Genomic DNA, 26,669 nt, shown 5'->3' with positions numbered 1-26,669 from the left:
ACCTGATGGAGCGGTGTAGACTTTTGTCTGCAATAGGAACCAGTTGGTACATGTTTAAATGTAATTGAAAAGGGGTGGAAATACGAATTCTCTTTGTAAGTGTTTTGCTTTATCATTAATGCAAATTCATCTTCCATCATCGATACTGGTTTCAAAGAAATCATTATTTTAAGAGACCAATCAGAGTGCAGGAAACTCCTAAACTTGTTCTGATGATTTTTTTTTTTTTATCTGACATCTTGAATCTCACAAACCATCCTAGAAAGACAATGTTTCTTAATGAAAGAGGTTCCTCTGCAAGCCTATTGGGCCATCAAAGAGTCAAACCAAGGGCTCAGAATACGTCTCCGCATTTTTTTCCTTTTAGGTGACATCTCTGTACATTTCGGTTTAGTGGCTTGTTGGCAACTTTATCGCTATACCAATTAATACATGAAGTAAATAAACCAAAAAAATGAATGAGGTGACAAAGGTGTGTTTTGAAAAGGATGGTGCACACAAGTAAAAGACTGCAACCACATGCTCTGAATCAGAGATAACCATCATCTTGGGTTGAAATTCAGATTTTTTTTTCTTTCTTTGCCTTAAGATTAACCCTACCAATTGGGAATCTGAGCCGTAATGTGAGAGTAAACATACGTCCAACCATGTTTGCAGATACAATTTCTTAACTTGACACCCAAGATTAAATTTAAGGTCTTATTGTTTCTTTCTATGCTCTAGTAATGAAAGTGTGCAAGAAAATGTGAAAAGGTAACGGAAATGGTGTTTTTAATGTTCAAGAACACAAAATATGGAATCAATACTTTACCTCCACTGAAGCCACCCAAAGTAATCTCCTCTTCGAATGCATCTGTAAAACCCCTTCCTGCATTCAGTTTTGTCAGTCGGCCATCAATAAACTGCAACAGAAATTAAATTATTTAAGCGCTTATCTTCTTGGGATAAAGCGATTTTCAAAGCTGTACAAAGGAAACACTCATTCTGACATAATTGGGAGAGGCAAAGTTCGATTTACATGTCAAAGGTTCCTCAAAAGCTTTAAATGAATGCATTCATTTAATTCCCAATGGGTATAACTGAGATAAAATGATTTTTAAGCCAAACAATACAACAAATAATCACACCATCTATAAAGGTAGCTCAAAGGGTGTCCATGACATTGCAAGAAACCACTGATTGATAAATATGGCCACATAATCCAAATTCTGCACATTGTATTCAGATAGACAGGTATAACTACATCCATTCCGGGACCTTTTTAATTTTCTCCCTTCTGCTCAACCTATGAAACACTTTTTTCTCAAGAATATTGGTGGAATATAGGAATCGGAGCTCTACAGGCCTCTTCCTAAGGTGGTCTACATTTTTTCCTGACTTGGACTGAGCAAGTCCCCAGGAAAAGTGGTTTGTTCCCCATTTTTTACACATAGGTACTAGTACTAGTGTGTGCCTATTTCATATTGGGAAAGAAGTACTGGTGGACTTAATATGTTCTGGATAATGAAATAGATTATTAAAATGTGTAAAATGTGTAAAAACAAATACTTTCCACTAAAGATCATTTGCAAAGTTGCTAATTAAAGTTGATGACAAATGCAGTAACCTAAATGCTCCAATAAACTGCCCTTATAGTTAAAATCTCCTAAATATAGGTTACCCATCATCACACAAATAATCACATGCATACACACATGGTGTACCTGGGATATCGTGCAAACATATGCGCTAACATTTTGCTAGAGCCAGGTCATGCCCAGTCACAGGAGAAAGAGAAAATATAACCCGGGATCTCTTGGACCAGGCCCTTGCTTGCCCAAAATATGTAATTTCTTTAGCACTAGGAAAACACTACAACACAATTGGTGGTTCCTTTCCCGCCCAGACAGACTAAAAATGTATATGTTATGCTGTTCTCAAGAACTTGTTGTCCTCTACAAACACACTACAAAAGTCTAGGTTGTATTGCACTCCAGCCTCTCTCAGACTATCAAAGAATGCACATAACCCTGGTGCCTACTGATAAATGTGGAAGCATGGGACACACAAGTGCTCTTTTAGTTGAGCTCATCTTTGACAAGTAACTCCACAGGGGTTCAGTGAGCACGTCTAATAGACACCTCCACACTTGTACATTAATCTCCAAAAAGCACACACAAGGGGAACAAATAACTATCCACTCTGTCGCTGCCATGATAACAGAAGAATCATAAGGCTATATTTGTGGCTCACTGGGAGGATTTTGTTGTTATAGCATTAGGAATACAAGCCTGCAAATATGGTTATGTCCCAACTGTAGGTACAAATGACCTCAAATGGAGAAGACTCAATAGCATCTTTGGTAATTTGCAATCACTATGTGCAATGGTTCAGAACTATCAGCATAAGTAAAAAAAAAAAATTCACTAATACTCCAACCATTTGCATCTTTTGTTACCATCACCACATTCAAAGATATACATAAACACTAAATTAAACCAAGTCAGTTCACTGTGATAGATATATACTACTAAATGCAACAAATCCCTAAATTCACAAACATAGTCATCACAACCATAAACTAAAAAGACATCAAAAACAACATCTTCAGCTCACATATTTTTATTCTATCTTGCATTGAAAAGGAACGTCGGTAGTCTTAGTCATGAAAAAATGTATGTGGGAAAAATATATTTTTGTCTCTATAATATAACCGGATGACCACCAAACTGGTGAAAAAGATGCTGCACATGCAAATCTAACAACAAACAGGACTTTAGTTCGGAACAACTTCCAGAAATATTCAAATTAATGTACTGAAATAAAATTCTATCATCATACTCTCAACGTCAATCTAACTCTAGACATATTTTTCCTTACCTGCAAAAGTTAGATATTATGATACTCTTAAGAGTTACACCAACTAAAAAGCATAAGGAAAACACAGCACTGCGTGTGCTATTCCATTTCAGGCCCTTTCTTATCAATGACTGGTTAATTTTTTAATGCTATAAAATAAACAACGAAACCACAAGCTTTTCCAGACTATAGTCCTTCATTAATCTATAAATAATAAATTTCCCAGAAGAGGGATTAAGATGGATTATAAAAGAGGCTTGTGGTGACTCGTCACATCCGCTCATGATAACAGAGTACGTGCCATGAGTTTACCAACCAAACCCAACTCTGGCACTCCCTGCTTTTCCGATTCAATAAATATTTGCTTTCTTCAAAAAAGTGGTAATGGCTGTGTACATCCACAGTAGATTTACATGTAGAGAAACAAATTGTGCTGTATGGACACCTTCCTCTTCTTTGTTATTCACTACATGAATGCTCATTTAGAGTCAATCAGCAAGTACCTTTCAACCTTGAAAGGTGGCTCTCAAGTACACATTCCAAGTAAAGGGGTATTAACAACTTAAGTGTTAAAATGGGTTTCTCACCAATATTAAGTGTCAAGACAATTCATTAGGTTCCTTGTTTCGACATGTCCATAACAGCTTGTACTACCATAAAACAATCTGTATTTTTAATTTATGGGACCCTGAAAAGTCCAGGAAGGACTACACAGACTTTTTTCAAAGGTAACTTTAATCTCACAAGACTGAAGGTACAATCATTAGGGCTGGCAGTCCGAGTATAAATGACACACATTTAAATAACTCCTCCTAACACTCCATCACCATTTTTCCCCAGGATTACACTACCAAGTCCCAACACATCTTTTTCCTTACCAACCAACCAAACAAACATATTTAAGCAAAAAATTAAAACTAAAACAGCATTCACTAAATTAGATATAAATAGTCTACTGGATTCCAAATAATTAAAATAAGCTTACAAATTACACAGTCACTCAATATGGCAGGTGGTTTCAGAATTGCAATTCGTCATTTAACATCAGGAGGTGTCAACAGTGACCCACAAACCTTAGGAACATTGTTTTCCGAAATCACCTCCCCTCTCTGCTTCAACAGTTTCTCCTTGCTCCACCATTTACCGTCTTCAAGCATAACTGCATGGTCCCTAATATGCTCTTTTTTTCTTGGGGTCAGAAAATCGTGAATGGCCCTTGGATATTATGCCAGGTAATTTTAACCTGACCAAATTCTCCACTTTGAAAGCAACCTGACTTCTCTCTTTGTCCAGCTTTGCGCTCACATACGTCTTTGGAGCTTTTTCACTCTTGTCCTTCATTTGCATGTTTCTTTTCAGACGCCAACATGTCACTCATCCAGGGTCAAACCAACTTGGTAGCAGTCACATAACCCTTTAGCCATGTTAAATGGGCATACATTAGTGGTAGCATCAGTATTAGTTCGAATTGACCACACCAATGGCCTCATGAAGACTTCGGTGGTCCTTTCACAGGACCGCCGAAGCCGGTGCAGGCAAAAGACTGCCAGTAATGGAGGTCTTTTTCCCACCATATGAGGAGTATTCCACTGGCCCAGCGGAACACTCACCACAACATTAATGCCGGCTCGTAATTGAGCTGGCAGCAATTTTGTGGTGCGTTGGGTGTGACAGTACCCGACGTGCATTTCACTGCCTGTAATTCGGGCAGTGAAATGCACAATGGGGCTATGCATGGGGGCCCCTGCACTGCCCATGCCAAGTTATTGGCAAATGTAGAGGCCCCCAGGGCACCCCCAATGTCCCATTCCACCAGCCTCCATGGCGGTGCTTAACGATGTGGAAAGGCTGGTGGATGGGTACTCGTAATCCCCAGGGCAGCACTGCTTGCAGTGCTGCCTGGCGGATTACAACCGCCAGGCTGCAGCCTAACTGTGTCGGTGGTTTCACCATGGCGGCTCAGCAACAGTCATAATGGGGCAGTCGGACCACCCTGTCTGCGGCGGTCCAACCGCCATTAGGACCGCCAGCCTCGTAATGAGGCCCCAAGTCCTGAAGCTCTTCTTTCCAATCCAACCCGTTGCCACAGACAAGTGAATGCTATCATTGATTACTCTGTTACATTCCTCAACAAACCCATTGCTTGTCGGATGATACAAGGGTGTTGTCACATGTTTAACGCCTCAAAGGGACAATACTCTTTTGAAACAAACTACACCCGCTATGATTCACTAACTCAACAGGAGCACCTTCCTTAAAAAAGTAGGAACTGCAAAAACTCAGCTGTCTCTTCTGTGTTAGGAGTTCTCACACATTCCTCCTCAGACCACCGTGACCAAGAATCCACTAACACCATACCATATCTACAATGTTCTTATAGTACATGTTTTGGTCCAATGATGTCCAAACTAAGTTTATACCAAGGTTGCTCTGGAACAGATAAAGCCTCCACTTGACTCAGAAAAGGGACATGGGTTTTAGCACTAATAGCACATGCTACACAGTACCTTACAAAATGTTCCACACTTTTAATTACACCAGGCCACCAGAATATTTCTCTAATCTGCCCTTTCATGGCTCGCATGCTCATATCTCCCTTATGCATGAGAATGAACACTTTATTCTGCAACCTGTGGTGAACAACCAGCAAATATGTCCTCTTCATAATACCTTCCTTGAAATTCAATTCCGGGAACACATGCTTGAATGCTGAAATAAATTCACTTGCTCCCTTATCAGTCTAACCTTTACTCCGACATCTTACGATTCCTTGCAATACTTAATCTCCCATGACAGTTGTCTTCCACGCCTTCCACTCCTCGCTCACACTCAAAGAAGCAACAATACAAAAATCCTCATTATCACTATCCTTTCCTGCCTCCTCCATCTTGAGGGGCAACCTGGACAAACAATCTGCGATAACATTATTCACACCATGTATGTATCCCAAATGGAACTGAAACTCTTGCAGCGTGTAATGTCACTTGGCGATCCTAGGTGTTGCCTTACTCGCTCCCTTCCTTGTGAACAAATTAACCAATAGTTTATGATCTATACGAATGGTAAACTCCATTCCCCACAAGTACTTCCTAAAGTAGTCAAGGCCCAAACAACAAGCCAGTACACTCAGCACCTCGGAGAGCATGTGAGGCAAAGGCAACCATCTCATCCTTGCCTTGGCTTACCTGTAGTAAAACAGTCCCCAAACCATATCGACTGATATCCATAAACACCACAAATGGATTCTGCATGCCAAACGGTTTCAGAGAAATTACGTTAACCTCCTCTCATTTGATTGACTCAAATACTACACTCAACTCCTCTTTCCCGAGAAATTTCTCATCTTTCCTTATGAGTGGCCTCAGCTAATGAGTTTTTTTTCACTACACTGAGGAGTGAATCGTGCACAGAGCTCCAACATCACAAAGAGTGAACGCAACTGATCTTTGTTTTCTGGTATTGGAAATTCCATGACAGCCTTAACCAAACTCTTTTGGATCTACCCCTTGGGCTGACAATTTGTACCCCAAGAAATCCACAAATTTCACAGCACAATTTACACTTATTCGCCTTTAAAGTGACACCTCTCACCTTCGAAGTAGTCAAAAACTACGTGTCTCTCAAATCACCAGAAAATCATCATGGAAACATCTTACATTTGGGACATCCTTGAACATGGCCTCCACCACCGTCTTAAAGACAGATGAGGCCAAAGCCAAACCAAAAGACATTTGTTGAATCCTGTAGCCTCCTCCACGGCTAACAAACAATATTAAACGGTGGCTCTCCTTGTGTAAAGCAATCTGGTGATAAACTGATAACATCTCTAAAGTTGTGAAACTTTTAGCTCCCTTCAGAGAACCCAACACCTGTGATATCGGGCCAGGGATACCTAGCAACCCAGATTCTCTCATTCAAATCCCTTAAGTCAATGCACAAAAGCCCATAACTTTTCCCGACCAATACCACTAGTGACAACCATTCCAAACTCTCGATAGGCTCAATGATACCATGTTGACACAAAAATTTGAATTTCTGTTTCAGCTCTTTACTCATGAAAAGGGGTAGAAGTGTTGGCTTGTGTACCACTAGACGCGAATCCGACTTCAGCACAATTTGATGGCATAAACCTTTAATCTTGCCTAGTTTCTCACTAAAAACCTCAAGCCATTTCCCACACACCTTTTTCAAGGCTCCACAGAGACATGCACATGAAGAAAGAACATCTATATAATATCTCAAACGGGCTTTGCATCCATCCTGGGAAGAGGCTACAAAAGTTGGTCAAGCTACGACACACCCTACATCCTTCCCCTGTCCTCAGACCCTCAGTGGACTCTCCTTAACTGTTCAGCCAGAAGCTGACAATAAGCCATGCTTCCTCTCCTTGGCATGCACTCTTTATGACTCTTCAGGAACTGTCAGACTCAAAGTCCTGCCCCACTTGAGATCCCACTTTACCTCTCACATGGTGATGCTTTTTTTTAGGTTAGCAGGTCTGAAAATGAGCTAAATCAAATGCGAACATCACACTCTAACAGCACATAGTTTATTACCAAGGATCATGCAGCTATGCACATTTTTGTGCTAATTAAAGCTGGCCTCTTTCTAAGGATTATCAGTTATGATAGGTAAATGGATTACAATACAAAAAGAGGCTTTAGTACAGTATCATATAGTTTGGTTACTAGGGGAGAATTCAAATCCAGATCTTCTGATTTCATAGACAACAAAATAGCAAATTAACTATTTTGACTCAGCAGAATACAGAGTAAATAAAATTGTATTTTTGGAACAAACTCGAAACATCTAACATATAGACTCCCGTGGCAACTCTAACAGCTGTTTGACATCAAAATTTTATTTCATATAATTCTATACTACGTTAAAAACTAGCACAGTTTTTTCAAAACTCCTAATACAAGCACAAATACCTGAAAGATAAAACTACTTCTGGAGACAGACAATATAAGCATACTTACTTTAAGGTAGTTACCAACAAATAAAATAAGGATGTCAGCTCTTAGCATCAGATATACAATCTCCTCCACCAAATTTGTAATAAAGAGTACTGCACCACATCCACAGCAGATGTGGAAAAGTTTATTTGTCTATGTTGTACATGTTTAGGTATTAAAAAGGGCTTTCAATGTAATCTACCACAGCTTGTGATTAAGTAGGGCAATATCTGGAAACAGCTTTGCACGAGAAGTTTTATTTTGCGATCCTATATACCGTATATTGACATTAAGAGCTAAATTAGGAGGTCTCGAACACAATGGGATTGTGCTAGTCATCCTTACCTTCCCAAGAATAAGAACTCTAACTCTAAAATGCTTTGAAAATAAGGGGCTTTCATGCTCCTAGTTTTTCATAGGTGGTTCTTCCCAAGTCAGTTAGGGAAAGGTGCTATTTTAATTGTGTCTTTTTCAGAAACCGTTTCAATTAAAGGAACATAAGATATTGTGTATCCCCATATTTATGTCCTGGAGGCTCAATGAAATCCCAGAAGCCTAGCAGGGAATGTATGCCCAGGCATCGGGTGAGATGATGGCTATGCATAGGCATATCAGAAAGTACAAAGGCTAGAAGTAATGTGGCATTACAGGAGCATCAGAGTAGAGGTGCCCTCCAAATATCCTGGCAACAGTTGCTCAGCAGACTGTGACCTATAGGAATATTTAATTACTGAGACATCATAAGTACCTCTCGTAGGCCTAATTTATATTTAGAAGCAGGTGAGACTTTGAGATGCTATTTTGTGGTAACCTGATACAAAGGTTATATTTAGATGTAAAGGAGATCCAATGACAGAGATGATACCTGGGACTGATGATTTTCAAGTACTGTTGGGGGAAATAAACTCCTACCAGCAAATTGCTATCAAAGATTAACAGATGTACTCCACTGCTAACTATAGAATCAGAGCATCATTTGTTTTCCCAAGCTCATACAGACGTTTTGTTGTTTACAAGCAACAGTCTATGTAGGTTTGGACCTACTGTATTTCAATTATCAAGCGTTCCAAAGAGATTTTTCCTAAGATGAGACACTGTACCTCAAAGGATGAAGGTTGATTTGCGAGCACGGAGGTGATAGAAGGCCTCATTTCTGAAATAAATGAGCAGGCAAGACACCAATAAGAGGAAGTGAAAAACAGTAAATAGCACCTGCAATGGGTTGTGAACATGCTCTGTATCCAATTGATCCAACTAGTGAAGCTGTAGAGCACAAAATCAACCTGGCACTTTGAACCACTCTGTTGAATACACGCATGAGTGCAAATGCCTCCGGAACCATAAGACCTAAGATATTCTGCGCTATAGTTTTAAAGGTTGCCATATTCCTACTGGAGTAAAGACTCGCTAACAAGCCCAGTGTCCACAGCTCACTGAATCTTATTGAACACAACCAGAAGATTTTAGAAAGTTCACTGAGAATTCCAACTCCAAACGCTTCAGGATGTCCAGGGGCAATTTGAGAGTATCTAGAAATAGAGAATATGATTTAAACAGTATATCTCCAAAATACAATGCACTCCGCTCACTGGTTGAAAAACAAAGTAGCAGGATTAAAAGTCTCTCCCATTTTTGGGAGTGAGGCATTATTCAAAAGTCACGAATAAACTAAACATCTGCCATATATTCTGGAAATGCTGATTAACAGTTGGTCCGATCATGTAGACAAGTGGTCCCCAACCTTTTGAATTCTGGGGACCACCAATGAATCATTAATGGAATCCGGGGACCCGCCCCTCCACCACCACTGAGTCATAACTGGAAGCCAAACCCCAACCTAATCATTGTTGATGATTTGAAATGCAAAACAATACACAAAAAATACAGAAACAAGCATTCACGAAAAAACATACACAAATGATAACACATCTTATTTAATTTGCAAATAATTATAAATGAAAAAAATAGAAAACAATAAATTTTATAGTAAAGTTGGGCTTTTTCTAAATTTTAATAAAGTCACATATTGTCCACACTATATTCTGTTTCATGCACCTGCACTGCTCCACAAATCAATCAGAGGATACCAATTTAAATTTTAGTCTTCACTTTTAAATTGCTTGGCATTTACAGTACGTTTTAAAATTTTCAATTGTACATTTAACCTTAATATTTCATTTATGGTGATACATTTGCCAATGATGAATGAGGAGTTGTTAATCAGATCTTGGACATCAATAGTGTCTGCTGACCCACATCTTTGCCAAGGGTGGCCTAAACTGTGTCCACACCTCAGACGTTTGGGCAGGAGCATGTTGGATCAAATTAATTTGTCACACAAACACAAACCATAGCTGGCTTGGATAGCATTAGTGTTTGCCTGGAATGGTTTATTAGCTTTATATAGGTTTGTAGGATCTCTGCTTCCTTTTTTTTCATAGAAGCATGGTGTTTGGTTTATTTAGGAAGGCCTCGATCTCCACAATGACAAAGAGAGTTCCCAAACATAAACAATGAGTTTCCTTGAGACTTCTATATTTGATATCCAAAATCTTCAATGTAGCTTGATGGGAATTTGGCTTGTTCAATCTTATGAACACGTTTCATGATCTGAGGCACAATGTGGAATAATGGTTACAGCTGAGGAATAAGTAAAGGGGCTAAGTCATAACTACCCCTTTTTCCTATAGTTGAGAGCAGGATTCAATCGCAATAGGTTGGAAAGCCTTAGCATGGACAGCAGCATACTTCCCGATGAGATGTAGATTCACCTTTTCCTCAATGTCATCTGACATTGGATGATTGCCATGCATCTGGCACACTTTCAGAGGAGGCACTCTCTGTGAAGGACCAAGTGTACAGCCTTTCAGACAGTGCTCAATTTGTAAAATAATGAGTGCCTGTGCCCAAAGCTCTGCTCAGAAGTCTGAGGCTAGTTTATTTAAATGTAAGCCTGCTAAATAGCAAGGCTGCATAGTCTTGAATCCATCTCATGGCTCTCGAAGCCAGAGCTAGACTTTTCCTGCCCCTTTATCTCACTCAAGCAGGTTCTCGCTTTCTCCCATGGTAATGTTTTTCTGTCTTTCTCTTCCTCTTTCTTACCAGTGTGTATGTTTTCCCACCTCTTCCTCTCAGGAAATACCTAACACGGATAAATGAGTGACCGTCCTCAACAATGAGTGTTGATAGACCCCAGCAGTAACCACTGGTTCAAATGAAGCACTGCCTCCAGATTAGCACCACTGTCAGAGATTATGGATTTGGGCATTAGTATACAGAAGTACCAATATACACATATCTAACTTTTAATGTATTAATCGTACAATTAGCAAATAAAATGTTGATTTGAAATGCAGTACAATATAGCAGTTGTCAGTCAAATGGTAAAAAGGCAGTAAGCAGAACGGTTGAGGTACATATACCAATGTGACTGCTAAATGATGAGAGCTGAGAATGCCATTGAATAATACAAAATAGCGTGGACAGATGCATTTACATGTGTCCTTGACATAATAACTTATTTACATGCCAGCATATTTTAACTGTTTGGTTACATGTAATTGTGCTGTAGTTAAAAATAGAAGGAAATTATTTGTTGTGGTTGTTTTGAAGTCCTGTAATGATGCAGGGCTGATTCAGCAGTAGAAGTAAGCTCCAGGGGAGGGCTTGGAGTAGATGAGAATACCGGAGTCGGAAAATTGTGAAGGATGGCTTGGGTGAATTAAGGAAGTGGTTGTTGGCAGGTCATAGGTCAAATGTGGGAGTGTAGCAGGTTAGGATTTCTAAGAGGTAATTTTACAGACGTCTCACAGATGGGTTTGCAGGTCATTGCCAGAAGTTTGTTAAGGGCCCTGTTTATGCCACAGAGTCACCTAACTGATAAACAATAACATGAAGTTGTAGTGTATACATAGGAAGATTGTAATGGGTTCTACAGGCAAAATTCAGACTTTACCAGAGGAGAGAAAGAATATTGAGTAAGGTTCACAAGCAGACTATGGTAATAGTCTAATTTGCTGAGTACTAATAAATTGATCAGTGTCTTGCCCGAACAGAAGGTGTGTATAGACATACGGCTGGACATGCCTTAGGCTTATTTAGGGTTTTAAACCTAGCTGCCATGACTGTGATAAGGTACAAAGTGTTTATTCATACAAAGGAACCATAAAGCAACCAAAGTTTACCACTGAGGGTGCGAAGGTAAATTTATCAGGACAAGATTATATTGAACTAGGAAGAATCAGGTAGAAGCAGAAGAGAATGTAAAATATAGTACACCTGTTTTCAGTTAGCTCAGTGTGATGAAGCATTCAGCAAACCTGTGACAAATGGCAGTAAGGCAGTGAGATAGGCATGAGCGGAAGAGGGCTGAGAAAGTGAGAAAAGAGAAGGAAATTTTGGTTTCACATGCTTATAAATGGAAAAACCAGTAGAAGAGATGAGGTCAAAAAGGAAGGTGGTATGGCAAACTAATAGATGAGGCCTCACTACCAAACTTTGATGGACACCCATAGGTAGTGTAAAGAGGCAACATGGTTCAGAGAATGTGTGAAAGGGCTGTTTTTGTGGATCAAAGTGAACAAAAATCTAATTGAAGATGTTTGAGAGAATAGCTGCGGGCGAGAAAGTGCAAGACTTGTACTTCTCATCCTCATGGTGGAATGTGTTTAAAAAACTGTACTTTGAACAAGAAGAGGTGGGTGTCACGCAGCAATCCAGCCGTAGTAGTTGGATGGGTTTCTTATAGCAGAGCACTAGTACACAGTATGAATGACTCTAACCTGGAGTTTTAGCCATTTGCTGATGACAAGGAAATAAAAAGAACTGAGAAACCAGCAAAATGAAAAGTGACGGATCAAGTTTTGAATTACAGAATTGATGAGCGTGGGGAAAAGCACTCTGTAATCCACACTGACAGGTGTGAAATTAGAAAGGTGAGTGTGTACCCTTATGTATATGGGACGGCTGGCTGAGGTCTGTTTGCACATACATGTCACTTGTAATGCACAGCTTTGATAATTAAGATTTGAAAAGTAGTTTAAGTTCGCCAACAGTAGATGACAACATATAATATTCAATGGAAGTGGGAGACATACAGAACATAGTAACAATGCTCTTTTTGTTAGCTGGCAACAAACAAAGCACAGGATTTAGGTGAACCTTTTTAATGCTGCGCGCGTTATTTAATTTCTCATACACCCATTACACACCAACGTATTATTAATTCTAGAATGTCTTGTCCTTTCAGCAGCAGAAAGGTGAAGTCACAAAATATATGTGTTACCGATATGAACTATTTTAGAGCAACTTAAAAAAAGGCATGGAATTGTGCTTTCCCATAAAATTAACGTTGTCATTTTACAAAATGGATTCCACGTAGATCTAGAGAGAGAGAGAGGCTAGCACTACTAGAATGTTTACTGGAAGTAATCCCACAGAGTGCGTCTCAAGTGGAGTCACTTAATTCACAGCAGATAAGCATGGACTGTGTTAGCCACTGTCCCGTGTAGGCACATGTTGCCTTTCCTTTCTCTCTGAACCGCACAGGAGAGCCGCGAGGCGTTCGGCATGTTTTTAAATGCGTCATACGTTATCAATAGCTGTGCAAACATCCCTGTCAGAGTCAATCTGAGGCATGTCAGTGGGGAGACTGATGAAATGCTCAAACGTGAAATGCACAGCAGCAAAAATAATTGCAAACTCGAGGCCTACGATAACGGCTCTTTCCAGGCAAAGCTCCTTTCTTCTCCATCCAAGGCGGCTCTGTTGCAGATGGGCTAGGTTCATGTTAAAACAGTGGTGCCATCACCAGTCTCTTTCAAATTAGGTAAAACAGATAACAAAATCCTTCGTTAACACGCAATAGGAAACGGTCTTTGAACTGCAATATAGTATCTAAATTCGAAGTTTATGAATGTATTCCACATCTAAAAGAAGAACCGGCCGTGAGGAGTTTCCGGCGCGAGACTTACCAGGCGACAGACAATCTAAGTGCAGATATCACAATAACTGTATCAAAATCGAATTCGAAACATTCGAATTTCTGGTTGTTAAGCCTTGAGTTAGCCAAGACCTTTTTATTTTACTAAAATTGCTTGTATGAGATACTTAGTGTGGTTTCAGTCAGCCTTCTTCACTCATTCCGTCATTCACATTTTTCTTCATTTGCCATATAACATACAGCACGGGGCAATAAGCTAGCCCGCTCCAGCTATTGGCTAACTTCACTGTGAGTGACACCATTCTGCTCTTTCATAAGAAGCACATACACACACAAAGTAGTTCTCTTTAGTGCCAGGGACTACAATGGGACTGCATGATGCTTCAGCCAATTTGTTTTCTGATTGCTAGGAGCCCAATTACTTCCCCAAAAATAAAGTTTGCCAAAACCCATGAAAAACCAGTACTGACAAAGCCAAAAGGCTTGCAGCCAATGCCAGACCTGTTGACTTTGACAATGCTTATTTGCCAAACATGTCAGTCTAGCACTAGATATGGGGAAATTTCCAACTTACCACTAAGTTTACTAGCATTTAGACCATAGCATACTAGAGAGGAAAAGCGTGATAATTACTCAGCTTTCTCTTTGTCCAGGCTCTGACATCCTTGATAACATCCCATTTGTCCCTCTATGTCTCACCTCAATGATGCACTATAACTACACAATACCTCCATGTACTCCACCTAAGGTGATTAAGTACCAAGAATGCCTTCTAAAACCATATTAGGGTCAGCATACTAAATGCAAATCAACCGTATATATGTGTAAATACAAGCAGAATTGAAGTACATAGGGACTGATATATACAAAACAATTGTTCTTTTTATTGTGACAAACGAAAAGTATTATGATCATATTGCCAATTCATGCAATATCACATTAAAGCAAAAAAATCAAAAGTATAAAGCCCTGCTATAGAAAATCACAATAACCTTTAGCTTGATCCTGACGCTGCGTTTCAGCGTAATTAAAACTGCCTTTCTTAACACCTTAAAAATATTGCATAACAGATCTTCTTTGAATTAAATTCACACAAGATAGACACAACAGTATAGTGGAGGAATTGTCAATTCTTGAGTATCCTACATCACTGGGCACTCACTGTTGTACAACTTTATGAGCAAGGCAAAGAGCCTTTGAACTGGATCTAGCATGTGATCATCAACCAATGGAGAGAATAAAAGTCACAAAGGGCCATGTTTAACTTTCTGAAGTTGAAAACTAGCTGAGCAACCATATTGGGTACCTTTGAAATTTGTGTCAGGGATCCCAAATCACAGGCATTGGAAAAATGTAATCTGGACCCATAAATTTGCTAATAACCCAGGCTGTTAAATGGGCTAGAAAAAAGGGAGGATTTTATTTAGCATCTGCATCTGAAAGCAAGAAGATGAAATTACTGCACTGCTTTGGGTAAGCAGGTTATGTCTTTACTTAGCAAGAAGCCAACACGTTTGGCTTCACTGACAGGTACTGGCCCCTCCCCAAGACTCTTGAGAAAGAAATGAGAGGATCAAGGACAGGACAGTCCAATCCAAATAGTAACACTCCATATTAGAGGCACTGCGTTTGAGGAAACCGAGGTTATTCAACTGAAATATGGCCGTTAAGCAGCCATTCATGAGCTTCTGTAACTCTCCTCCTGATCTGTTTTATCTCAGGGTGATGTGTGTGTTGCCTCAATATAACATCACCTGAAATGTGAAGGCTTTGATGATTAGAGCTGAGGTGAGATGATAGCTATTCAGATACCAAAAATCACCAAGAAAACATTGATGGCATTAGTAAAATAATGAATTAGGAATATATGAGAAGCATATTTTAATTAGTTTGAATGAAGCTAAGCAGATTTACATTATCCATGGGGTGGATAAAATACACCAAGAAGCACAACCACACAGATCAATACTTATGCTTATGGATACACTAACTCTGCTCTCAACAGGTCGCTAAAACAGACAAAATGAAACACCACCAAAGGTAGCCATTAATTCCTGGGCATTATGCTTGGTGAATACTGTAAATTACCTTTACTGCCCCAGGCCCTAATGTACAAGTCCACTCAAATTGGACTACAGGTGCTTTTCTTTTTCACTATTACCTTCCAAGCAAAGCTCAGCGGAGCAATTGAGGCTTGTTCTAGAAGGTGAAAATAAGGCACATTATGGCATAGTAATCGCACACTAACTGAACTTACAGTGTGGTGCATTGCTTTTAAAATTCATGCATTTAACATAAAATATGGGGTTTAAAATGAAATTCAACAATGACAACTAGATATTTCTAGCACCCTCTGGACTGAGATATGACTCTAAACACTACAATTTGATAAGGCAGGATACCTGCAATAAGACAAAAGGGAGATTTTATGTTGGCAATTTAACATTATAAAGCTAACATGGTGGATCCTCCTCCATGGTCAAGGAACATCGCCCCCCAACCCCCCCCCCCCCATGTAGCAGCAGCTGCAAATCTTTAAAAAGAAAACTATAATAAACTATGTTTATTATTGTTTTCTTTTTCAAGGGTAGGGTCCTTGGGGGATGACAGGGGACAAAGGGGGAGTGCTGAGCACTCCCCTCAGTGCACATGTGTGTTTGGCCGGCCTGCAGCGAATCTTAACTCTGCTTTCAGCAGAGTTAAGATTGGCTGCAGGGCAGGCTGGGAGCCTGTAGTGCAGCCTGAAGACAGGGGTTATAGTGGGGACTCGGGAGTCAGTTACGTTTTTATTTATTTATTTTTTAATTTAATGTTCGTTGTTTATTTTGTTGTTTTCCCCCTTCTCCCTGCCCCTACACTGCACAGCAAGCCACAACTGGTCATTGGGAATGTGTTGGTGTGTACATGGGCATTAGGTTTAGTTCACTGGAGAGCAGTTAAAGTATAGACTGGTCCAATAGTAAATGCTGCAAAGAGAGATCATTGAGGTTAGTACTAGACTGCTAGAATAAACACAGTGAACTCCAAGATATAAGTGCCCCTTCTTGACACACATTTGTTTGTGGTCAGAATTTTTCATGAAGCGGCATCCAGTGGTTCCCAATAATAGGCTTGCAGATTTTGAGTATACTGGGGTAAATCCATATAGCTGTTCAGAAAAACAACATATGCACATGATGCCATGTATTTCAGCAGTAGGAATATAGCTATTCTAAAGAAATAGACAAAAATCTAAGCAGACATTTATCTTTTTTTAGGTATTGGTCAGATAACTTTAGATAATGTTTAAGAAGCAAGCCCCCAGACAGAAGACTTACCGCTGGGGTTTGCACCTCTTGCCACTAAGATGCATGGGGAAATGATAATGTAACCCCACCTCCTGCATCTATGTCGATGCCCCTTTCCTGCCCACTGTTTCCTAGCTTTCAATTCTGTGCTCAACACCCCCCTGAACCACATAATGCCTCGGGGTTCCTACTACACTTCTTGCTCCTTGTTAACTCATTTTCGATTCTCTCTATACCCAACAGGGAATAACATGATGTAGTAATCTTTAAAGCGTAATGATCCTATGTTGACAAGCTGACCAATAATTTGTTGTTCCATAGCCACAGGAAGACATATTAGTTCTTCACATACACAGAGATGAATGCACCCTTGTATCCCACCCACAAAAAACAGACACTATTTATCTGTGCCCTTACACAAATCCGCACATAAATAGTTAGTGTGGACATTAAAAAAAACTGGGGGGAACTGATGAGAACAACTGACCACATAGTAGTTGTTAGACCTGGCAGCTCTTGGTGTGGTTTCCCTGTACTTTTTGCTTCTGACCACCTGTTTTTGGACACTGTGCTGCAATTCGTTTTGGCTGGTTTTGATACTCTTGGCACTTTACCACCGCCAACCAGTGCTAAAGTTCAAGTGCTGCCTGTCTAAATTGTGTAGGTGATTGGTTATCCATGACCGGCATATTTGATTTACTAGTAAGTCCCTAGTAAAGTGCTCTACAGGTGCCCCAGGGCCTGTAAATCAAATGCTACTAGTGGGCCTGCAGCACTGATTGTGCCACCCACATAAGTAGCCCTGTAAACATGTCACAGACCTGCCACTGCAGTGTCTGTGTGTGCAGTTTTAAACTGCCAATTTGACCCAGCAAGTGTACCCACTTGGAAGGCCCAAACCTTCACTACATGTAAGTCCCCCCTAAGGTAGGCCCTAGGTAGCCCCATGGACAGGGTGCAGTGTATTTAAAAGGTAGGACATGTCTGGTGTGTTTTACATGTCCTAATAGTGAAATACTGCTAAATTTGGTTTTCACTATTGCAAGGCCCATCCCTCTCATAGGCTAACACAAGGACTGCCTTTAAATATCTTTTAAGTGCAGCTTCCTAGTGGGAGCAGGTAGAGATATGGAGTTTGTGGTCTCCGAAATCACAATTTAAAAATACATCTTTTGGTAGAGTTGGTTTTCAGATTGTTAGAAAATGCCACACATTCTGTGCCTCTGCCTTGCTGCGGAATCCACGTCTGGGTCAGACTGACAGTTGGGCTGTGAATTCCCACTAGACAGTGACACAAAGGGAGCTGGGGAGTGTCCTGCATATCCTCTTGAGTATCCTGGACTAGAGTTGGGAGAGAGGAGCTGACATTTACACCTGAGAGGGCTGTGCCTGTCCTCACACAATGCAGACTCCAATCCCCTGGAGTGTGTTTGGAGCAAAGCTTGGGCAAGGCAGGATCTTGTGAACAACAGAGGCTTTCCTTCGAAGTTTGCCTACTTCAAAGGCAAAAATGAGTACAAGTAGTGGACCCAAAACCCCAGATTTTCAGATTACTTCTAGATCAAGAGGAACCTTTGCCAAGGAAAAGAGTTTGATTCTTGAGTAGGACCTGCCACTCTGCCTGTTGCTTTGCTGTGCTGGCTTGCTGCTGCTTCTGCCTGTAGAGGGAAAGAACCGGACTTTGCTTTCTGAAATCCTGCTTGTTACGTTTCTCCAAAGGCTTGGGCTGAGTCTCTTCTGCTGAGAGCCCTGACTTACTAAGTGGTGCCAAATCCAGTCCCTGGACCATTAGAAGTGGAAGCCGATAACTTGTGGGGGAAAATCCACACACAGCTGTGTGCACGTTACAATGATCAATGCACGCCCGTCCTGCGGCTGAAAATTCTACACAGCGCCTGCCTCGCGGCTGGCAAAACGATGCAGTACCTGTTCTCACCGTGGACTCCTTGCAAAGTGCATCAGAAATTTCCAGGCACGGACCCTGAGCGTCAAAGTCTTCAACATTTCCGCACTGACCAGAGGCTGCGCTCCTGGAATCGATGCATGGCCTCCCTTACAAGACAAGAATTGAGGCACGCCCTCCGGAGCGAGTAAAGAATCGTCGCACTGCCTCAATTGTCAGTAAGCAATTTCCGCATCGCTTGCTTTCCTGATGCACATCGCCCTTGCAGCTTTATTTTTGACGCCTACCAGGTACTTTGTGCTAAAACAATGCATCCATTGATTTCTATGAATGAAGACTCTTTATTTTAAACATTTATGTTTTTGTTTGTGTATGTTGGATTTTTGTCACTTTGGTCTTGTTTAATTTAGATATATATTAGCTATTTTTCTAAACTGGTGTGGATTCCTTTTGTGGTGTCTTCACTGTGTTACAGTGCCTGTTTTGTACAAATACTTTACATATTGCTTCTGAGCTAGGTCTGACTGCTTTTGCCAAACTACCAAGGGGGTGAGCAAGGGTAATCTGGGCTGTGTATCTCCCTTACCCTGACTAGAGTGAGGGTCTCTGCTTGGACAGAGTGCAAACTGACAGCCAGCCAGAGACCCCATTTCTAACAGTAGCAAACTTAGTAGTTGGAAGCAGCAGCCTAAGACGTGGCATTGGGTTTGGGTGGTGGGAGAGACTAGCCCATTACCCCCGTAAACATGACCATACAATTCACCTGACTGTATCCAGAACCTTTGAAACATTTTTATGTGAAACTGTTGAAGCTGCATACGTAAACTTAATTTAAAAAAATCCAAGAGTTGAAATACAGAGAAGCAAGACTTTTTTAATGACCATTGACTCAAGCAGATAGGGTTTTTCTCCCAAGTGACTTTGGATCCACTTAAAGGACAAGTTACACACCTTCAGTAACAACTCATCTGGTAGAGACTATGGCTATCTGCAGATTCCTTACCTTAGAATAATCCCCAGGTGTCAGACTGGATCCAGAAGATTTTTCATGAGCACTACCGTTGCACACCAGTAGGTGGCGTTGATCGGCCCCATGTGCATCGTCATCAACGTCCGCACTGGACATCCACATCACCTATATTGACACCACCCAGGTGCGCCGACATCAGTTTCTTTTCTCGCCTTCCCACGGCAGAAGTGCGAAGCCATGAAGAGCACTGACTACTGGTGTGGAAAACTAGGGCCTGACAGGGAACTTCCCTGTCCCTAGAAATCTGTTTGTAGGGTGGGAAGCATGGGTGGAAAAGTTGGGTCTCTGGGGGTGGTGCGATGGGGAATCGTTTTATTCATAGGAGCACCTGTGCTCGGTTTGGACTAAGTCCCCGGAAGTAAATCGGTGAGGGCGTCATTAAATAGGAGTAGCAGTTCTGAAGGGTGAGACACCCAGTTACAGCACCTCTGTCAAGACATTAGTCTTGACTGCCACCAAAGGCAGTTGAAGGTCAAGGAGCTCAGCCACCCTCCGTACCACTATCACAAAAGAAGCTTCTTCCTCCGTAGGCATGGTAAAGAGAGAAAGCATATCAATATCTAAAGAAGTATTCAGTCCAATAGCTTCACCCAGTTCCCCACACCACAGCATGTTGGGATCTACACAGGGCTGGTATTCTTCAGGGCCCAGTGACCCCTCCCATTCCTTTCCGAATCCTAACCCATAGGAATAGGTCTCAGGCTCCAACATGGAAGGCACAGCTCCAGTCAGTTGGGAGGGGCAGCTTTGGTGGGCACCATGAGCATCGTCACCAGCATCGGGAAAGGTCGAGGTGGAATGACCGATGCTGGTCCGAATCCAGAAAATGATTCCTGGGGCCCAACTGGTCCCGAGGCTGAAGCCACCAGCGTAGAACCAAAAGGGGCCCCTTGCTGTCTCCTCAGGGCCCAAAGGTGCGGCAGAGGAGTCAGCCAGCACAAATATGAGGCGCATGGACTCATAAAACTCTTAATTGGGCGGGTTTGCTCCATCTCCTGGAAGCTCAGGGAGGTGCGGAGCCAGCCCAAGCTCAACAGCTGAGTGGGGCCTAAAATGCGGATGCTCCTGCAATCTCATCAGCCAACGGATGGGGAGAATTCGAAGAGCACTTCACCTTCTTCTTGTGCTGAGACTGTACTGTGGTATACTTTGGAATTTATAAAGTGCATGGCAATCTGAGGCATCCCAGCGCTAGCTGAAGCCAAAAGCTTTTACCAGCACCTAGAGCGTTGCACTTTGGGCTGCCATCAGCCTGAGGAATCGCTCCCTCAAAGCCTTGGGGTTTATGGTGCAGCAACTTTGGGTTGTGGTCATGCTTGAGGCACCACTGACAAACAAGGTGCATGTCTGTCACCAAAATTGGCCGATGACAAGCGCTGCAGGGCTTGAAGCTGGCCTTTTTGGATGACATCCCTGCCACAGCAGGAGTTAAAACCTTGAAAACGAGTCAACGAACAGTCAAAAAAATCAGTCAAAAAATGACTGACGAGGTAGCTCTCTTCAGAACTGCACTACTGGTGTGGAAAGAAAAGAACTGACGTTATCGTGCCTGGGTGGCACTTTTATAGGTGCCATGGACATCCTTCTAGAGCGGACAACACACATGGAGCTGATAGTCTCCATCAACTGGCTCTCAGGGATACTGTAAATGAAAAATCTTCTGGATCCAGTCTGGTGCCTGGGGATAATTTCAACATAAGTATTCTGCAGCTAGAAGTCTCAATTAGATATAGAGTTTTATCAGCTGTTAGGAAGTACACGAAAGGACACAGCGAAGTAGAGCTAAAACATGGTTATCAGATAGAACCAACATCATAACATTAACTCTTTTAAAGAATGAACAGTTATACAACGAAATAGGCTCCTGTTTGATGAAATAATTAGAGCTCATTTCGATGTATTTACGCCAGGTATGATGCATTCTTATAAAGTCATTTCTTCAGTGGATATTTTAACAACAATTTTACTAAGTGCAGTCAAAAGGATATTTCAGTTTTAAGAAAGAAAGCAATGACGTTTTAGTGTATTCTTAAAAGATTATTCATAATGTGTATTGAAAATATTTTCCCTTGGTATGTCCCACCTTCAGTTGATTGCTTATAGTCTTTTAAATGAATTTATAAACATAGTCTACTGAAAACTTTCTTCCACCCATTCTAACATATCAGATCACAATTTCATAAATGATCGGCATAACACCAGGAGGACAAAAGCATACACATTTATATCATAATGCACAATTTTACCTGTTTAAAAAGCTGGAGGTTCACAGCAGTTTCCAGGAAATGTTTGGTAGTGCTGGAGCGATGCTTTACAAAACTGCCCTCACAGAAGGTAATGCGTTCTCCCTAAATGGAAAAAATACATAGGGATTCACAAGATGCTTATTTCAATATCGTGTTGCCAAAATGTTAAGCAGATATTTTTGAACTATTGAAAGTCTAACATTCCATTTCCAGTCTATTAAAATTTAGAATGGTTTTAATAGTTATGTGATATTGTGTCATACTAATGAGGAACGTGATACTTGGGTAGCTCTCGCTACGAACGGTCTATGCTGGCTAATGGATGGCAGTTTAAAAACAAGCATTAGCAAAGCCAATAGATCTCAGCTATGCAAGAGCTACTGGCTTTGCCAATCTGTTTTAACCATTTGTACACTAGCGTGGCTGCTGTTCAGCATGGCTAATAGTTAGTGGAGTACAGGAAAGTGGAGCAGAGTGTTGCAGAGTGGAATGGCAAAGACTGTTGTGTATTGGAGTGGCATAGTGTGGAATCGCATAGAGTGGCATACACTGGAGTGGCACAGAGTAGAGTGGACTGGTGTAGAGTGGATTGATGTAGAGAGTTGCAGAGTATAGTGGTGTAAAGTGCAGTAGCATTGGAGTGTCATTGAATTCAACGGTGTACAATGCAGATTTGTAGAATGCAGTGGCATAGATTAGAGATGTGCATAGTTCAGTGCAGTTGTGCATAATGTAGTGGTGCAGGATGGAGTGGCACAGAGTAGAGTAGAGTGGTGCAGAGTGGAGTGCCAAAGAGTTGAGTGATGCAGAGGGCAGTGGAGCAGAGTAGAATGGCATAGAGTGCAGTGGCGTAGACTGCAGAGTAGAGTCGAGAAGCACAGAGTGCAGCAGTGTTGAGTAGCAGAGTGGTGCAGAGCACAATATAGTGCTGTAGAGTGCAGTGGCATAGTGTAGTGTCAGAGTGGAGTAGCGTAGGGTGGATTAGTGCAGAGTAGAGTGGCGTAGAGTTCAGTGGAGAAGAGTGCAGTGTGGGAGAGTAGAGTTGCAGAGTGCAGTGGTGTAGAGGGGAGTAGAGGGGCATAGAGAGCAGCGGGGTAAAGTATAGTGATGTAGAGTATGTTACACTGAATGCAGAGATAGAGTGCTGCTGTGTAGAGTGCAGCTATACTCCAAGTAGAGTGGCATAAAGTGCAGTGGCAGAGAGTAGATTATTTCAAAGTAGAGTGGCGTGGTGTGGTGTGGTGCAGGGTAAAGTGTGGTTGCGTAGAGTGTCATATAGTGTAATGGCATAGAGAAAAATGGCGTAGAGTGCAGTGGTGTTGAGTACAGTGGCGCAGAGTAGATCAGAGTGGCATATAGTGGACTGGCGTGGAATGCACTGTTGCAGAGTGGTGGAGAGTTGAGTTGTGTACAGTAGACTGGTATGGCATAGTCTGTAGAGATGTGGAGTGCATTGACAGAGTGCAGTGGTGTAGAGTACAGTGGCAAAGGGTGCACTGGCGTAGAGTGGTTCAGGGTAGAGTAGAGAGACAAGGCGTGAAATGGCAGAGTGCAGTGGCGTGGAGGGAGTGCAGTGGCATTGAGTGGTGTAAAGTGAAGTGGTGCAGAGTAGAGTGCAGTGGTGTGAAGGGGTGCAGAGTAGAGTGGAGTGGTGTAGAGTAGAGTATTCATGATGTGGTAGCACATTGCCATTACATACAACACATTTTCAATTGAAATAACCATTACATTTGTACAGGCATACAGCTTTACTAATAAAACGATACAGTGCACGAATGAAAATGTGTGGAAATTGCATCACCTAGTGTAATGATTTGCTTTGATCATATTAAAGTATTTATTTCCAACACACTTCATAAATAACAAAAAATGTGCTTTGTTTGTGTTCCTCATTTTGATATTTTCTGAAGTACTTACACACTTCATTTAAATGTTGTGTGCTAGAAAAAACTCTTTCCTACTCAAGTATCCAGCACGATTTTTGCCTAAAATGTAATGTGAGCTTAATTTCAATTCATATACTGACATTCTCAGATATATGTAGGTATGGGCACAACTGACACGTATTAAATGTGCACTTTTAAATTATACATTTAAACTTGACCCAACAAGGCCTGAATTTCTTTCGCCATGAAATGTTATTTTCCATTTCTGCTTCCATGTCTTTTTCTTTGCATGTACATTCACATGAAAATGTTAGCTTGAGAAAAGATACTACACTGTATATTAGTGATAGAGAGCCCGTGAAAGAGACCTTGATGGATGAGGAACATGGAGAAAGGGAGTGTTCACTGATAGCCCCTATTCAGTAATGTATCAAGGATTTACAAGTGTCCAAGGCCAATGGCGTTTCCAGGATTGGTCTGGAATTATCCACAAATGTTGCAGATCACAACGTAAGAATGGGAAGGACAATGGAACCCCTGATGGTGTGAATGAGGGGTGAAGCTTAGAAGATCTGTATGGTATTAACTTGTGCCCTCACAGGTTGAGATGTGAGACTATCCTTTTAGACTTTGAAAGGTGCGGACCTCTATGCTTTCCCTTTTAGCCCTTTAAGCTAACACTTCATTTTTCTCCAGGAGACTCCTGACTGAGTTTCTGAATTGCTGACTTCTTCCCTGATAAGCAAAGCGTATATACATTTTTCTCCTTTTTTGTCTGACTTTTTGAGATTTTCCCCAATTTCATCATTTTGATTTATTTAGGTCTTAAGCTAGATGACTTCAGACATTATTCATGTTTAGGAGAGAGGATCGAAGACTTTTTTCTAGAGTACCATATTTTATTGTTAATGTTCTGTATTGCAGTAATTGAACTTCTGGTTTATCTCATGCTGATTCACCTAAGCTTCTTCAGATTTGGCTATCAAGTTATAATCTTGTATCTTTAGAGCATGTTTTTGAGACTAACTTATTAACCCAACTGTTAACGTGTATCAAAACTCCTTATCTTTGTCCCTGATTTCTGGCCCTCATTGTGTATCCTAATGTGTTACACTATTAATTGGAAATTGTTTTGATTAATGTTAACTCCCTTCACTTCTCGACAACAAAGGTCCTCCTAGTAACCAATTTAGAAAGATAGGCTCAGCGCTCCATCAACTGGTAGAATTGCCAGGGGACTGAGGGAGTTAGGGTGTTCCATTCAGAAATTGCCCAAACCCAGACCAATGGTCTGAAGCCCGTGCCATTGTTCATTCAGAGGACTGATTGAGGTCCAGCAGTTTGGGAATGAATTATAACAGCGGAGGTTTGAGTATTATTAGGGTTGCACTTTGCAATTGTTCATGCTTAGCTTGCAGTGATTGTGTAATGTTCTGCAGAGATGCTTCAAGTTGTTGCGTGAATGTGGTGCTTAATGCATATAAGTTGAAGTGGTTATCAGGTCTGTTGTTGTACCAGGATATGGTATTGAAAAGTGTAGAATACACTATATTGTAGTTGTCGCCTGTGTTGTGGTGCTAGTCATGAGACATTGCTGACAGCATTATTAGATAGGGATCGTATCTTTGAGTGATTGTGAGGTGTTGTTGGTATAGTGAATCTCAGTGCATGGGGAGGAACTGTATCAATCCGAGTGAGGTTGAGGTTTTATTCAAGCTTGTGTCAGGGTAGGTCGGAAAGCGTTACTCCTGACCGTTTCTTGAAGTTTTCGAATACTTTAATTCCTTTAGAGGAGCAGACAAAGTTAGTTGCTGAAATTGCTTGTATTTGTTTTCTGTGTAGATTGATGAGAGAGAATGTGTTTGTGAAAAATTGTAATGGAGGGTAAGCCGCACCAAGGAGTGAGGTCGAGGTCACAAGGGGCTGTGCTGGTATTGGTGGGTTAGTGTACAGCTGCGCTGTTATTGTTTGGATATGTCAGAGACCAGAGCTGGTAATGGTTGTAGATGCCATGTTGGTGAAGGATAATTTCCTGGTTTGAACAGAAAGTTATTTGTGAAATACGCATATTTTGATTGAAAATGAAATTCTTTAAAGCACTACAAAGTCTAATAAAAGGAGATGTGACTACACCTGGTAGAATGGGAGTAGAGGCACCTCCCGAAAGTACACTAGGTCATTATATGGCAATAAATGTGGGTCATCACATGTGTATCTGGCTTGAAAATTGTATAAAATCACTGAGAAGGAGGTTGCACTGACATTTTCAAGCTATGGCACACATAATTTGAGGATCATTGAACATTTAAGGAGAGTGTTGTATGAGGGTGTTGCACAACATGAACTGCCTACTAGACCTTCATAATAGGAAACACTTAATGCTAGTGAACACATAGCTCATCAGAAACAGAAGGAAAGATACCAATCAAGGGTCACCAAAGCAACCTGCACTTGTGCAGATGCTAGGTGGGATGGAGAACAAAAGACATGGAGAACTGATGTGATTGAGGGAACTAGGCTGACAAGGGAAAAGGTAAATGGAATTAAAAAAGAAGGAGGAAGAGATAGATGATACTGAGA

The 26,669-nt window shown here is 41.1% G+C and overlaps 1 protein-coding gene across 2 annotated transcripts in view; it reads right to left on the bottom strand.

Moving 5' to 3' along the window:
• Positions 1 to 26,669, bottom strand: part of DENND1B (DENN domain containing 1B) — a 1,047,500-nt gene that overhangs the window by 152,327 nt on the left and 868,504 nt on the right. For both annotated transcript variants that reach the window (XM_069232125.1, XM_069232124.1), the window contains 2 exons: positions 22,204 to 22,305; positions 812 to 902 (listed from right to left, as the gene is read on the bottom strand). In XM_069232125.1, the coding sequence (XP_069088226.1) occupies positions 812 to 902; positions 22,204 to 22,305 (193 nt within the window). The remainder of the gene's footprint in view (positions 1 to 811; positions 903 to 22,203; positions 22,306 to 26,669) is intronic.

This window comes from Pleurodeles waltl, chromosome 4_2 (assembly GCF_031143425.1).
Source record: "Pleurodeles waltl isolate 20211129_DDA chromosome 4_2, aPleWal1.hap1.20221129, whole genome shotgun sequence".
Taxonomy (NCBI): Eukaryota; Metazoa; Chordata; class Amphibia; order Caudata; family Salamandridae; genus Pleurodeles; species Pleurodeles waltl.
This window is presented reverse-complemented; position numbering and strand designations above follow the sequence as displayed.